The 16,328-nt window shown below is 46.5% G+C and overlaps 5 protein-coding genes across 5 annotated transcripts; 2 read left to right on the plus strand and 3 right to left on the minus strand.

Annotated features, from left to right (window-relative positions):
* Positions 1-1,483: 1,483 nt before the first annotated feature.
* BU24DRAFT_351426 (FAD-binding domain-containing protein) lies at positions 1,484-3,116 on the plus strand (the record flags this gene model as incomplete). The annotated part of the gene is made up of 2 exons (XM_033523694.1): positions 1,484-2,018; positions 2,083-3,116. 2 exons carry the CDS (start codon positions 1,484-1,486, stop codon positions 3,114-3,116), a joined length of 1,569 nt encoding a protein of 522 aa, XP_033380756.1.
* Positions 3,117-3,610: 494 nt separating this feature from the next.
* Positions 3,611-4,993, minus strand: BU24DRAFT_464816 (uncharacterized protein; the record flags this gene model as incomplete). The annotated part of the gene is made up of 1 exon (XM_033532228.1): positions 3,611-4,993. One exon carries the CDS (start codon positions 4,991-4,993, stop codon positions 3,611-3,613), a length of 1,383 nt encoding a protein of 460 aa, XP_033380757.1.
* Positions 4,994-5,869: 876 nt separating this feature from the next.
* Positions 5,870-6,698, minus strand: BU24DRAFT_452853 (alpha/beta-hydrolase; the record flags this gene model as incomplete). The annotated part of the gene is made up of 2 exons (XM_033531221.1): positions 5,870-6,235; positions 6,285-6,698. 2 exons carry the CDS (start codon positions 6,696-6,698, stop codon positions 5,870-5,872), a joined length of 780 nt encoding a protein of 259 aa, XP_033380758.1.
* Positions 6,699-8,553: 1,855 nt separating this feature from the next.
* On the minus strand, positions 8,554-11,473 carry BU24DRAFT_452854 (glycine cleavage T protein-like protein). The gene has a single exon (XM_033531222.1). It carries the CDS (start codon positions 11,127-11,129, stop codon positions 8,562-8,564), a length of 2,568 nt encoding a protein of 855 aa, XP_033380759.1. The 5' UTR covers positions 11,130-11,473; the 3' UTR covers positions 8,554-8,561.
* A 2,358-nt stretch (positions 11,474-13,831) lies between these two features.
* Positions 13,832-15,137, plus strand: BU24DRAFT_352086 (ISP domain-containing protein; the record flags this gene model as incomplete). Its single annotated transcript, XM_033523715.1, has 2 exons — positions 13,832-14,658; positions 14,717-15,137. 2 exons carry the CDS (start codon positions 13,832-13,834, stop codon positions 15,135-15,137), a joined length of 1,248 nt encoding a protein of 415 aa, XP_033380760.1.
* Positions 15,138-16,328: the final 1,191 nt, after the last annotated feature.

Raw genomic sequence — 16,328 nt, forward strand, 5'->3', positions numbered from 1 at the left:
ATGCATGCCTGCTATCACTTCTACCACCTTACTACGCAGCAGGTAATATTTAGATGCTCGGTTATACGAAATTCGACTAGATTTATAGATGATTGCTTCATTGTAGGGTCTCGCCTGCCTCGCGAGCTAATCTTCGTTCTCGTTCGTCTGGTTTAGCCTCATCATGGGCCTCTTCCCTGATAATGATGGCAGAGGGTGAAGTCGGTTTAGGTAGCAAATTACATCAAGGTAGTCATTTGCGATACAGCATGATAGTCTGAGGCCGCTTGGAAGTCACTATATAGATAAATGAATGCGGTCGGAGACTCTAAAGAGATACATTAAAAGCTATAAGTCTCACAATGGCGGATACACGAGCCATCTATCTAAACAATTTGCTCAGTCTAGATTGAGCTTGTAATACCCACTTCTGTAGGAGTATCTCTGTAGTAACCAGCAAACATATCATTCTTGTCGCAATTGAGTGAAAACGGGACGGGCTGTTAGGTTTGTACTCCAGTCACCCCGAATCATTGCTGTGTGCAATCATGACCTCAGCTCAGCTTTGCTCACTGTAGTCCGTTATATACCCCCATCATTCTAACATTCCTCAATAGGAAACTAGAGGTCGGGTTAGAGTTTTAGGTTTAGCTTATCTTTGCACTCCCATCCTCTCTGTATGCTCCCTTTGCTTGTTCTTCCAGCTAGATCATCCCTAATAGTACCTCGGGCAGTAGCGTTCAAAACCGAGGCTCCACTGCTCTCGTAGCTTGCCAAAATTGGAACTCATTTGTCTCAGAATCGATCGTTGAGCCACGCCAAGTGGACTTCATTTGGCTCTCATGTTGCACGGCACAGCCTATGCACAAGAATAGGCTCTTGGAAGCACAAGTTAGGTGTGCCTCTATTCAAATTTCACTGGCTATTTGGGACAATGCGCCGTTCACTAGTTGTGAAGGACGATGCGCTTAGCGGTTTTGAGGACCATACGCTGCGAAGTGGTTTTGAGGGACGATGCATGTGACATGGGTTCGCGTGCTTAGGTACCTTATGATCCCTGCGAGGGCAACTTGCAGGTGCGGGGAAGGGGAGGAACACCCAGATCACTCGCAAGATAGCATAGACTCATTACACAGGCGGCAGGAGAATACGACTTAGTCGCCTAAACAAAGATGACGGAGAAAGGCAACGAGGTCGTTCCGAGACATCTCAATACAGACCTGACCCAGGAATATTGATTCTTTAATTCTTTGTTTATCATCCCTGTCGGTTGACCAATCCTAGTTGCGGGGACGGCCAGTCTTCACCCAACATCAGTGTTGCCTTTTTCTATACTGTCGGCGTTCGAGAAGAAGAGAGAAGGCGGTCAAAAATCGCTCATATGCCCACTACCTAAGATTCCATGGAACAAAAGGATTAGTTCAACATCATGCTCAGCACGCTTCTCATTATTGCTATTTCTCCACTTCTTGTTCTTTTGACCGTGCGATCACGAAGGGAAGTGATGGAAAGTATCGACAAGGAGCTCATCGCTGAGCCCGATATTGGAGTTCCAGCATCTAGCAAAAGAGTTGTCCGGCAATTGCAAAACTCTTTAGCTGGTTGTGTTCTATTGCGCTCGAATACAGATGCCTTCAACGTATCAGCCAGCAATTATTTCGCTCAGCAGTCAAACACAACAAGACCAACCTGTATTGTGCGCCCAGAAACCGTCCAACAGCTTAGCCAAGCTGTAGCCATCCTTCACCAAGAGTTTATGGCTCGAAAAGCGGATGAACATGATAAACCCAAAAACCTGGGATTTGTATCGCTCAGAAGTGGGGGACATTCTTATTCCAGGGCCTCCGCCAGCATTGATGGTGGAGTGTTGTTGGATTTAGATCACTTTTCCGACGTCACGATATCAAACGACGGATGTTCAGTCAGAATAGGTACTGGCGCTCGATGGTCTAAAGTTAATCAAGTTCTTGAGGCGAAGAATATTGCCGTCCCAGGTGGGAGGAACGGTGCTGTTGGGGTTGGCGGTTTTACTCTAGGAGGTAAGCTTTGCTTCAAGTTGCAACTTGAACTTGTCCCTTATTGTACTGACAAAATTGTTTAAAGGCGGTATATCCTTCTTTTCACAGAGGTGTGGGTTCGCTTGCTCGAACGTTATCGAGTACGAAGTAGTATTGGCGTCTGGACAGGTGGTCATTGCTTCTGCAACAAGCAACCGAGAACTTTGGCGTGCCCTCAAAGGAGGAGGTAGTAATTTCGGTATCGTCACTTATTTCACTTTCCGAGCCTTTCCATGCAGTGATATATGGGGAGGTTGTCTGTTCTCGCCAAGTTTTGAGTCTTCTCGATCGATTGACCTATTTCATAAGTTTGTGGGCAGAGCGGACCCTACCAATACCGGTGTGGATTACGACAATTATGCATCTGGGCCAATAGTTTGCTTCTGTTTTCTTCAGCGACCTGGAATGGAAATAATATCGACATTCATCACTTACACAAAGGAGCCCCCTTCCGCTTTTGCATGGCCGACATGCTGGAAGAGCTCTGGATTCAAATCAGTTTGGCGATATTGGAGCACGGTGAAACAGCGTACTTTGGCCAGCGCATGTCAAGACTTGGCTATTGGCGAAAAAGCAGGCCTAAGTCAGAATATCGCCGGAACAGTTATCAAAAATGACAAGGCCACGATCGAAGCAGCATACAAGTTCTATCGAGAGGCCTGCACCGAAGTCAAGAACACCAGAGGCAAAGGCATTCGATTCGTTTTTGTTTTGCAGCCGCTCCTATCTACCTGGATGCACAAAGGCGATCCCAATTATCTTGGGCTCGATAATACGCTGAATGAGCCGCATGTTCTCGTAAGCTTCAGTCCGGTATGGACTGATGTGAAGCATAATGACTTTGTGGAGAACCTCGTTCGTAAGACCATTGAGAAAATAGAGGGATATGCTCGGGATCATGGAACATACCACCCTTACAAATACGTTAACTACTGTGCAGCCTGGCAAAACCCTTTTGAGAGTCACGGCAAGGAGAATTTGGACATCCTGCGAGGAATCAGCAAACAATACGACTCTGAAGGATTTTTTCAACATGCCTGTCCTGGTGGATTTAAACTTCCTGGCCTAGAGAGGCCTTGAGATACTACCTTCTGTAAAGCTTATTAGCATTGCGAGACTATCAAGCTACTTCAAACATGTTGCTACTATTGTAGATGCATTTACGTTATGTATATTTTGGACAATACAGCAGAGATTAGTTTTATTCTATCAGTTGTTGCGATAGGAACGGACAGAATAATAGACTTGAAATTCCGATACAAGCTATATCAATACTCAACAAGTATATATGTAACATTTATAACAATGTTAAGCTACAAGAGTTTGTATAAATCACAGTATTTGTATTCTAATAGGAGCTAAAGCGCTAAAGAAAGTTGTATTTAGTGATGTAAAATATCTGACCTACGCTAAAGGAGTAGACTCTGTATTTCATATACTGATAGATATATAGTAATGATCGACTTTGAAAACTACAGAAAGAATAATAATGATCTCTAGGACGATAGTTACCAAAGGCAGTGAAAACGGGACAAGATAATGCCCCGATTTACACTCTTGCTACCATGGCTACCCTACTCCTCGCGCGCTCGTCGTCGTGCCTCTCGCCGTGCTTCACGACGACGTGCTGACCGTCGCGAAGCTCGGCCGCTGCTTGTGTTTCCGGCGGTAGCATTTTCAGCAATCCTGTCGGCTTCGTGAACGAACTCAGGTACCAACGTTGCTTGCAATACGGTGGGATCACGAAGAACCTGCTGCATTACCTCGGGGGACTGAAACATATTTGGATCGTCGGCTGCGAGAATTTGTGACAACCTGACGATCTGATTGTCCCCTAAGATAAAGAATAGCTCAGCACCGCCTTCCTTTGCCCACCTCGTCGGGATGTGGAATAAAGTATTATGAATATCAGTGCAATTTGGTGGGCAGTCGAGGCTGAAGGTAACCTTTGTCGTAAGGAACTTTTTAAAACGATTTGGATCCACAGGCATAGAGGATTCCATGACATTTTCCAAATTTAGAAGGTGCGATTTGTCAACCAAAATCATCACTTTGACGTCTGGAGCGCTCATCGGAACAGTGAAATCTATGATGAACCCAACTGAGTCAACAGGAATTTGGCATACCGGACAAAGGTCTTCGTTGACGTCACCCTGCTTGCGCCACTCATCGTAACAATATTCATGGATTGTATGGCCACAAATGGGCAGTCCCTGTGCATTGACCACAGTTGGCGATGGAGACTGAAGTTGATGGCAGAGAGGGCAAGTCCAATCCTGATGAACCGAACTTTTCGAGCTACCACCATTCTCGTTAAGGCTGAGACGACCTATGTCATCTAGAGAAGATATGCCACCTTTAGAAAGCATATCCAACAATTCTGGTGTCAACTCTTCGAACATATCCGGAGTGCTAGACTCTTGTATCTCGGCTAGGCTGATCAACTTGGTTGGTGCCAAAGCAAGGAACATTTTAATAGGCCCAGTGACATTGTTCACCATGTCAATAATCATGTGCTTTTCTTCCCTGTGGTCACTGGCAGATTCCTTGTTCGGGTTCTCTACAATATGCCGATGGGTGCCCCGGAATCGCGTTTCGTCCAGATCGTGGGAGGATGCAAGCGCGGTTTTAATGTTTAAAAAACGATCAGTGTCTGCAAGAATGAGTAGAACAACTTTATCGTCGTTGAGAACCTCCGACACATCGACAATCATTTCTTCCTTATAGTACAAATGGCGACATAGCGGGCACGAGTCGTTGCCGCCGGCGAACCAGCTCCTAGTGCACGTACGATGGAAACGATGGCCACATGTATCTAGCGCAATGAATCTGGTCTTGTTTGAGGTAGCGTTGTCTTCTTGGCAGATAGCGCAGTTCCAGTCGTTATCTGTTGGCATCTCGATGTCCTTGAGACATTTATCAAGAAAATCATCCCTTGACGGAAACTTCAATGCCATGATGATAAGCGAGTTGGTAATGAAAATTTAGATGAATTTTCCGATTGAAGTGTCAGTTAGATGTAACGTTTGCTGAATTGCTGAAGTTGTGCTCCTGGATAGAGAGGTATGTTCGAATGTTCTGTTTTTGAAAGGTGTAGAGGTCAGAACTTATATACACTGAAAATAAGACAATGGCAAGCAGGCATTGTTTGTGCTGTTGATTGAAACCAACGATTTGTTGACAATGCTTATTGAATAGTGCCAATCATATGCAATTCATGCTGTTGGCTAGACATACACTTTGCAAGTGTTAGAACAAGGGACAATTCCTGTCACCTATACTAGCCAGAGGCCTGAGTGGCCTAGATTAGCTTAGTAGGATTACATAATGCTCCCTATAACACTAGCTGAGGAACAATGAGTTTCCTTAGCGATTCGTCTCTATCATTTGGGGATAATAGAATTGACTCTATCTCACTATTGCTAATTGCCAACTTCCAAGTGCCTTACCAACCTATCCTAACAGCAAGTCTCAACCTTACAATGCCGAGTTGGCAACATCGACGTGTCTACCTACAAGTATGTGAAATGAGTACCGAATTATGGCACAGTGGAGTTCTCGACAAGGCTGGCTAAGATTGTGAATATACCTTCTGTAAGTTTGACACAATGCCGTGTTGCATAGTTCTTTTGTTATAATTCGTGGATGTTTGTATACTAGAACAACGAAGACCCTTTATTCCATTTTTCTTGGGAGTAACTGGAAGGAGTTAATTCGAAGCTCAACACTACAGCAACAGATATCACAATCTTGAGATTCAACAGACCAGTTTAACTCATGAAATACTAAACTTGACTTCTGTAGGAGTATCTCTGTGGGTACCAGCAAACATATCATTCTTGTCGCAATTGAGTGCAACCGATCGATTCTTCAATGAGAGTCCTGCAAAGCCATTGCGGCCTGCTAATAAATGGGGAATGGCCACAATCAACCGCAATGACTTTCTCGATCCGATGTTGGCCGCTGGCTTTTGCAGTCTCGATAAGGTACTCCGCAGCAGCAACTGTACTAGGTCTATCACTTGTGCATAGAATGTATGTTGTCGCGATAAAACGCCAGGCGGCAAATGTCGTTATGCTCCAAAAAGAACCAAGGCTTTGCGGACGAAGATCTCGCACCAGTTCAGCAACAGATCCGTCATCGATGTCTTGATAGAACATATTCTTCGCGTCTTCTTCGCGAACGGTGACAATACCAGACTGATTGAAAAGTTAGTTTGTCTACCAATAAGATGTAAGGTTACCATACCTCCAGGTCTGTTTTCATTTCCGGAACCATATTGTTTCGCGTACCTTGGGGCGAGTGCTGAAATCCCTCTGGTACAATGAATGCAGCAATGTATACAAGCTTCACGACGCCCCCAAAAAGACCTTTGCCAGCACAACTTGCTTTGTCAAGGCCTTCGAGAGCGGTGCCTCCTGTCATTCCACTGAAACTGTGCATGACCACAACTACATCTCGGTCTCGAACGAGTTCTGAGATCGTTTGCCGAATTTTCTGAACATCCTGGGACCAATCTAGTGTAGGAGGATCGGAACCAGATGAAGGGAGAGACGGCGTAACGCTTTCAAAACCTTCACGACCAAGCTCAGAAACAAGGTGGTGCCAACACTGTGGGCTGTGCCATGCGCCATGAAGGAGAACAAAAATTGGCTTTGGCATGATGCTATGATATAATGAACCAAGCAACGCGGCAGCTGCGAGATTAATCCGTGATATTGGACAAGTATCACGGAGTTACTATGTTGAAGGCTGGCCTACAAAGATTCAAAGAGGATGGTGAACCAGACAAAGTATCGTGGATAACGCTTAATAGCTAACTCCAAGCCAAGTAGTTTTAATAACGACGAAAACGTATGTATAGTACATACTGCAGAGAATGCCCGGAGATTATTGGTTGTAGCACTATGTTTCTCATTTGTCATATGTCCCTCAAGCGAAGGACCATTGCATATACTGCGCCTCCCACGTCTGTCGAGTATATTGGTTCATTGACTTAATAGGGTTAATGATGTAAAACTTGCACGTTCTCGACTCGGTATGCTGCAGTATTGACTACGAGACGCCACAATTAGTGTGCGGCACGTTCAGGCAATGCAAACGATTCACTGTGTAGATAACCTTTGCGCTTGAGCCCTACACTTACCCATACACGCGTCAAAGAAAAGACCGATAGAGTATGATTCCAGCCATCCGCAAGCGCTATGGTTCCTCTACTTATCAGTGGCCATATGCTTTAGTCCCTCGCGTGGTCATCAATCTAGTCCTCCGTATCACGCGCCTGCATAGCGGTCGGAACCGCCAGACTAATGATCATGAGCCATTCAAGGATCGACGTATGATGCCAAGATAAAGTCTCAGCAAAATCAGTCTGCAGCGCATCAGAAGCAAATTAATGGACACACTCTAGTATGACGGTCACATTGTGGCTGATGTAGTGTGGTGTGGTTTAGCAAAGTCATGATCGATAAGAACTTGTCTATGGGACATGGATGCAAGGCATGATTTGATATCCCCAAGAAAAATTAATACTCGTTTAAATAATGATTTGATGAAAAGTGAGCATTCGGTCTGTAAACCTTCGTCCAGTCATGCAGCAAAATGTATTGTTTTCCAGGATTACGGTCGAGTCGATGTAGGCCCTTGTCCATTGGCGACACTCATCTTTTATATCCGCTTGCTTCATTCTAAGCAATTCAAAAGGCTAGACCAACAAGCACAATATCCGCCAATGAATCACACTCAATCTAGAATTTTTGATCTATCGTTCTTCTACGCCTTACTTTGCTAGTAGAGTTCTGATCGGACATGTTCTTTGCCGGCTCCCTGTCATCAGAGGAAGCAGAGTAGACTCACTCCTCAACCTCTCCCATCTCTGCCTAAACATCAACTACCTTTCTCACTTACATTGCGTCTCTCAATCATAATTTATAATCCATTCTCAATTGCCAAGGGTTCAATGCGAAGAGTTCATAGACCCCATGCCCGAGTCATTATTGGGGGCCCGATAATGAATTAATTATGAACACAGCACTAAAGCCTTCCGCGTTTTATTCCAACTGGATAGCTATCATCATTACACAACTTCGGTGATATCCCTTGTCTAGCGTACCAATGACATACCTTCAAGAGCTACTATGGACTTCTTCTTTGTAACTTATCTGACTGCATCCGCCTTCGGTTCAATGATTACTTCAATCGCCAGTGGATATTGTGTGGCTCGGCATATAACTAGGTACGGTATCTACTCTTCCTTTTTTCTTGTCTTCCACTTTCCTATCATTTCGGAACGCTGACTTCGGAATTTCGGTCCCGAACCGGAACCTTAAACGACAAGATCGGGAATTCGACCGTTCTAGATATCTTTACGGCCAAGATTTATTTCGTGATAGTTAACTTCAAAAGAGTGATCACGGCGCGATTGAAGACTAGCGAAAGTGAAGTTAAAATATAGTTGAATGTTCGATTATCATGAATGTGTATAAATTGGCCTGAAAATTAAGAACAAAGTCCCATTATTACGTCCTACAAAAGTGACTTCAACACTTTCGGGGGCGTTGTGTGTAAATCCTGTGAGGAGGTTTTTGAGGGGGTCTTTGACAATCGAGTCTCTTCTGGGTCATACAACGGATCTCCTACAACGGTAGCTTTGATGGTTGTTCCAAAGTATTCCACTTCGACCTTGTCCCCCCGCTCTAACCCTCGAGGCAGCCAGGCATATGCAACAGGTTTGCGTACAGTAAAACCGAAAGCAGCGGTTGTAACGTAACCCACCGCTTTGCCTTGGTAGAACACAGGTTCTTTGCCCATTATCATGGATTGACTATCGTCAATGGTGATACAGGCTAGACGCCGAGCTGATGCCCTTGTTGCAGCTGATCTCAGGGCGGACTTGCCAACATAGTCATCCTTCTTGTTTTTTTGGACCGCATACAACGCACCAGCCTCATAAGGATTGTGTTCGGAAGTCATATCGGAGCCCGTGATTCTAATACCTTTTTCTAGCCGGAGGCTGTTGAATGCAGCACGACCAGCGGCGATCAGCCCGTGATGTTTGCCAGCTTGCCATATCATGTCCCATAACCTTTGCCCAAAGTCAGGTGAGGTCTGGATCTCCCATCCGAATTCCCCAACGAAAGATTTGCGGAACAAGGTTACGGGAATTCCCGCGATGCTTGTCCTTTTCACCGTCATGTAAGGAAAGCCAGCGTCAGAGAAGTCCTCCGAACTGACTTCGCCTATGACGTCTAGCGCTCGAGGGCCCCAGAGGCCCAGGCAACAGGTACTACCGGTAATGTCTCGTACTTGGCACCACAAGCTTGGACTGCGTTGCGATTGCTTGCGAGCATGTCGTAAGAGATAGGCCAAATCGGTGGCAGTATTGGCGCCAATCTGGAAAAGGTGATCTCCAATTCTCGATATGAACAAATCGCTCAAAATGCCACCCTGGGAATTGAGAAGCAATGTGTGCGTGATGGTGCCAACGGGTTTGGAGATGTCGCTTGTAGTGAGGTACTGCAATAATTTCAAAGCTCCAGGACCGTTGATTTCGAAACGATGAAACGTCGTCATGTCATAGACAGCAACTGCATGGCGTGTCTTCCATGCCTCGACGGCGGCGATCGGTGAGTAGAACTTGGATGACCATGCATCTCGCTGGACGGGCCGCCATGGATCCGGCAAAGTCTTCAAAAGGTGTTCATTCGCTTGATACCAATGTGGCCGCTCCCACCCACCTACCTCCAGAAAGAATGCACCCAGCTCTTTTTGCCGCGCATGAAAAGGACTGACGCGCAAATCTCTTGGTGAAACCTTTGGTGCTAACGGATGGATTATGTCGTAAATTTCGACAAAGTTTTGCTGTGATGTCTCACTGACATATTCCGGACTTAGCTGGACATCTTCGAAGCGAGTCAACTCGCACTCAGCAATGTCGATGCTCGATCGGCCTTCGGTAAGGATCTCTGCAACCGCGCGAGCTACTCCGGCCGAATGTGTCACCCAAACAGCTTCCGCAACGTAAAACCCATCAAGGTGGGGAGCTTGGCCAACAAGTGATCCTCCATCGGGGGTAAAAGAGAAAATACCGTTGAATCCTTCTGCGATTTCCGTCTCTCTAAGGGCGGGAAGCAGCTCCTTTGTAGCCTCCCAGGCTGGGGCGAAGTCTTCGGGAGTAAAGTCGAGTCTTGAGGGCATGTTCTTTTCGTCGACATGTGCGCTAGTGACGCCTAGAGAGGATGCAACGATCGGCATGGGTCGGTGGCCGTAGTAGCCAATTCCATATTGCTCACCGTGCTCGCGGTAATATAGGTCTTGATCCTGGTGTCGTAAGATAGGGAGCTCTGCATTCATGGCATTAATTCTTGTATTGGCTTCGCGGCCAACTAGATGCGGGACAGCTGTAGTCTTTGCGTATTGGTGCGCCAATGGAAGGAGGGGAACCTTTAGTCCGACCATGGCTCCGATTTCTACACCCCAGAACCCAGCGCAGGAAACGATTATATCTGCAGGAACAACTCCCTTGTCGGTTTCCACGCCCGTCACATGACTGTTCTCCGTTTGAATTCCTGTGACAAGCGTGCTCTCGAGATATCTCACTCCAGATTGGCGCGTGCTCTCGATAAGTATCTGCGTTGCGCGGGCTGCTAATGCCAATCCGTCACTTGGAATATAAAGTCCACCGAGGATGAGCTGGGGGTTTAACGAGGGGTACTTGTTGATGCACTCGTCTGCACTGATGATGTGCGCCTCAATTCCCCATGACTGGGCATAGCCATGCTTGCGGCGGAGTTCTTGGAGGCGTTCCGGCGTCGTGGCTACTTCGAGACCACCAAGCTGATTGAAGCAGCTGGTTCCGTCCTTCTCAAGTGCCAGCAGTTTTTCAACCGTGTACTTTGCGAAGAGAGTCATTGTCTTTGAAGGATTGGTTTGAAAGACTAGACCGGGAGCATGTGAAGTTGAGCCTCCAGGCATTTGTAAAGGGCCTTGCTCGACGACTGTGATATTCTTCCATCCTCGAGAGACAAGCTCATCCGCAAGGTTGGTCCCCACGATGCCAGCACCGATAATGACGACACGCTTTGAAGTATCCATCCTGATAGTGTCAAATCAAGAACGGGTGAAGGAATATGGTAGTCAAATGAGAATTGTTTGAATAATTGAGCAGAGAGGACGGGCTTAGGAGGGCATGTCGAAACTCAAATATATGTATGGGGAAGTCTATCCAGTATTCGCCTATATCGGAGAGCCGCAGATAAGCGTAGGCGGGTTCAATGTTGAACTTGCCAGACGCAGGCTCTCTTGTGCCGCGATCGAAGTGCGTCCGCATCCTCTAAGAGGTCCCCGACGGCCACTTCGTTGGACAGGCGGGGAAGCAGCTTGGGAATGACAGACGACAAGGACCATACGCACCGCACATGATCGAGGTTGTAGCTGTGGAGTTGCAGTAGTGAACTAAGGGTATGATAGTGGAAGTGGAGGGGGTGGAGTGGAGTGGAGTCCATGCTAAGCAGTGGGGATATGATAGCCACATTGAGACTAGCGTCTTACTTGACATGATTTGGTAGTTCACGTGTCACTAGTGGGCACAGAGAGATAAATACCTGACTGCATCCATCCCCCCGGTTCCGTTCCTCCAACCTTTCTGCATCGTCACGGTTTTGTCTTCGTTATCTCATCTCTCCTGCTTTTCCCTCTTCCTCTCCCTCCCTCCTTCCTCGACACATTCAAACACACACATACGTACACATCAGTTCGTTCCCAATTGATCGTGTGCATCCTATTCACCAAGTGTTGGCATGTCACCAGCATGGCCTCCCGTCGCAACACGATCAGTCTCAGATGAATCTGAACTGAGTACATAGCACGGTGGCGGTAAGCCATTATACAGGATTAATACCACAAGTTTACTCTTGCGACCGATCTCTTCTGATCATGACTTGGTGATCTACCATCTGCGACCAACAATGCGATGACTCCTTTGCGACAATGCTCTGAGGCAACCTTTGCGACAATGCCCTGAGGCAACCTTTGCGACAATGCCCTGAGGCGACCTTTGCGACAAAAGGCCACAGCTGCCGCTGAAACCATGCGACAAATCCCAGGCCTTCACCAGCCAAATCCTTTTCGACAAATCCCAAATTCCTTGCGACAGAGCCTTGCAAGAAACTCCAGACCTCTGCGACAGAGCCTTGCAACCAAATTCTGCAACAACAGCTACCCCTGCGATTGAATAAGCCTATCGAACAGCCCCTGCGAGAGAATCTTGCGATGAATTCTTGCGGCATGTTGTTTTCTTCCGAGCAACCTACCGACATGAGATCCCTAGCAAGCCACGTCGTTTATGCGACTTGCTGCACACCTCTGCCAGTGCGCCTAGCGACAGATTACCTGATTGTCGTTGTTGCTGGAAGACACGAATGCAACGCCTTCTAGTGCCAAGCTCCCGTTGATCATCATTCTTCATGAATGCACAAGTTTGGCAGAACTGCGATATCCGATGCTACCGTTCTCTCAACCACTCTGGGTGAGGATTACCTTTGCTTGTTCCCACCAATAACGGTGCGCCACGGCAGTTTTACTACCTTGTTACCCCGCACCGCTCCGAGACATTCGCAGTCCCAAAGAACCAGAGAATTGCCTATCTGTTGTTCCACAATATATTGGGTGTGGAAGCTGAAGAGAATCGCCGGATCAAATCTCTCAGAATGGCAAAAGATTGCGGAGCTGTTCCGCCAAAGATATGTTTTTTTTAGAACATACTTTCAGGCCGGATCGAGATTACAATCTGTCCGGCAGACCTACTCCATGCCATCCCTCGAGGAGTGCTCCAATGATGAAGACGGGACATATGATGGCTTATCAGTGTCACCTATCTAAAGATCGCCCTCTACCTGCCAGAGCATCCGCGCATGCTGATCAAATCCACGATGATAGCAAGCGAGCAGTGGGAGACAGGATAACGACGATATCATTCATGATCTTGATTGGTTGATAAGGCAGGTGGTTGAAAGACAGTGGAACGAAGATATCGGTCCGATCCTCATGCTGGGTGTTATCTGGAGCACTCCGACTCGAACTACCCCCCGCATATGCAGGACTTATCTCTATCCCCGCATTTGCGGGAGACTTTGCAAGAGCTATCGTACTCGCTTTGATAAGGCAAGAACCGAAAATGAAAGATGAAGACGCGACGCTCACTTGGCCCTAATGTTGAGAATGCGCCGTTGTGGGTTCGTTGCAGCACCAGTTGGCACTAGTCTTGCCAGATGTGGTAATCTGATCCAGAAAATACGGTAACTGGTCTGTGCGATCCAGAAGGGGCTGAAGCTAGAACGGTCCCTGATGCGGTCACGATGACAGTCGCAGGAGTACTCAGCAACGCGCGACGTACCGAACCACCAAAACAACCCCATGCAGTCGTTAGCTTGTTGCTCAGAACCTGGACCTCTGGCACAGCTGATCGGCTTGGGCTTTGAGAACGACCTAGGATCCATGGCTCATGACGGATAGAGGGAGTCCGATTACGTTCACGCACTTGACTGGCCGTCGAATCAGGGTCGAATGAAACGAGATGGAATTGCTTACCCCATATGGCATTGGATTCAATCTCATAGATTAGAATACCAACACATTCGTCAGAGTATATAGAGGTCATCATGTTCGAGCGAGAAATAAGCAACACATTATTATTCGAAATCATTCACTTTCAGTGCCGCCTTATCGTCTTCCACCATATCTTTGTTGCCAGATCCTTTATTCTAAAAGCATCATTGACTCTACATCACACTTTCACCATGGTCACTGGCTTGATGAGATATGTCGGCCTCGGGTCTCAGACACCCATTGAGCCACCACAGAAGACAGCCATCCGTGCTCTGCCTGGAAACTGGTACACCTCAGAAGATATGTATCAGTTGGAAAGGCGCGCGATCTTTTCACGCAGATGGCTCATCCTCACACACAAATCGAGACTCCCAAATCCTGGTGATTGGCTTCGATATAAGTGCGCTGGCTACGACTTTATTGTGGCAAAGGATCGATCCGGCGAAATTCATGCTTACCACAATGTTTGCCGCCACCGAGCCTATCCCATTGTCGAACAAGATAGTGGTAATGCGAAGATCTTCTCCTGCAAATACCACGGATGGTCGTATGGATTGAAGGGTAATCTTGCAAAAGCCCCTGGCTATCAAGACCTCCAAGGATTCGACAAAAGCAAAAACAGTCTCTTCCCTATTCATGTCAGACTCGACGTGAACGGGTTTGTTTGGATCAATATGGATTCCAAAGAAGTGCCCGAAGTGACGTGGGAAGAGCAATTTGACAACGTCGACAAACAAGAACGATACAAGGAGTTCAATTTTGATGACTACGACTTCAACCACAGCTGGACAATGGAAGGCAACTTCAACTGGAAAATTTTGGCTGATAACTTTAACGAATGTTATCACTGCAAGACTACCCATCCCGATCTTCCAGATATTGCCAATCTGGAGACGTACGACGTTCATGTCAAGGCAGATCATATTCAACACGATCCGCAAACTTCGGAAGCCCAACGCGCCGCGGGTTTAGGAATCAACTCTACTTATTACTTCCCTTATGCCTCTATGACAGTTAGGTAAGTCACTGAATGCTCGCGGTCATCTTTGCAATCGTGCTAATGTATTGTTTCGCAGTCCACACTTCATGTTCATGCAGAAGTTCATGCCCAGCGGTCCCACGAAGTCGGTCATGTACTATGAAGTCTGGAAGAATAGAAATTCGACGGAAGAACAATTCCAGCCTCTCAACACCATCTACAAACGCGTGATGGCAGAGGATAAAGTCTTGTGCGAGCGAGCACAAGAGAACATCAACTCTGGTGTGTTCATCAATGGCGAGATGCACCCGCACATGGAGAAGGGACCCCTCTTCTTCCAGCAACGATGCAGGGAAGTCGTCATGGAACACTTCCAGCGAGAGAAGCAAGCAGGAAAGCAGATTTGGCCTGCGAAACAACAACTCGAGAAGACAGGTAACTCTGCAATCAGCAACGATGATGTTGCGTTTTGCGAGGGTCTGGCTTGTGGAGATGAGAAGAGTGATCTGGAATGGTGAGCAGACAAAGAGTTGTATGTGATTATTTCAGAACAAGATACGGGTTTGAAAGTTCGAAGGGGCAGCTGGAACTGACTCGGAAAGAAAGCATGGTAATTGCATAGAAGAGCGGCATCCTTACTGAAGAACGATTTCATATTGGACGTATTTCAGGCGTCATTTGTTTTGCATGGCGTATTCATATTCATTAATGATCTTTCTTTATTAGGGTTTCAGCAGATTTATATCTTGATGACCGTAGCCTGGGTACGTAGACTATTATGCATACCTAGACTATCCAACAACGGCACGAGTGTGCCTTTCCTTTTTATTACTGGCTCTCCCTTCACACTTTCGCAATTTTCATATTTTTGCCAGATCCTGTTACGGTGACAGCCGAACTATTTATCGTAGCCTAGTGACTATTCTCATTGTTGACAACCATAGAGCAATTCCAATCCAGTCACCGAATATACATAGAATCCGGGAGACTGTATCAGATAATGTCAGTAATACTGTACTTATCCACAGATCATAAGGAACACAATTTGCGTAGTATATAGATCAGAGTCGCGGTTGCTTATCTGATTTTACATGCGTGCACTATCAAATGATGAGCTAAGACTTGAAGTTGATACTGAGCTGTGTAGATCCAGCCCCTAGCGATAAAGCTGGCAAGTGACCTTATCTTTTGGGAAGACTACCATGAGCATTTCGTATGGTCGAGGTTTTGTCTTGGTTTCTAATTCAAAGCCCATGGCCGGCTACATGATTTGTGCTAAAATAATACCCCCTTGTTCTATATGCAGAGAATCTGCAAAGCACCCGGGCACGAATGGGCTATTTCTTTGAAACATTCGAACAACCGCGAGGGCCCAAGCAGTTGCCTTTCAATCCCTTTTATGAGCCCTAATGTTGATCTTTGGTTGTCTAAGCCTTATCTATCTAGCAATCACTAGACAAGGGGGTTCCCACTCATGATATCAACTTTAGGGCGCTTGATGCCCAACGTCAGTACTCTGTACGAAGTCAACAATACATCCATGATAAGAGTAGGATAAGAATGGTTGCTTTCCTAGGAAATTGTCACGTCTGATCTTATCCAGTGTTGCGCCTGAAGAATTAGATGTTATATGAATCTGGATTGAATCTCTTCGATATTCAAAATTTATACACAAATTCTGTTTTTCATGATAGCTACGACTAGATCTG

The sequence above is a fragment of the Aaosphaeria arxii genome, assembly GCF_010015735.1.
Source record: "Aaosphaeria arxii CBS 175.79 unplaced genomic scaffold BU24scaffold_7, whole genome shotgun sequence".
NCBI classification, from domain to species: Eukaryota; Fungi; Ascomycota; class Dothideomycetes; order Pleosporales; genus Aaosphaeria; species Aaosphaeria arxii.

Bases quoted from the DNA above. Each gene is read 5' to 3' on its own strand.
- BU24DRAFT_452854 (XM_033531222.1), bottom strand. From the start codon at position 11,129: ATGGATACTTCAAAGCGTGTCGTCATTATCGGTGCTGGCATCGTGGGG.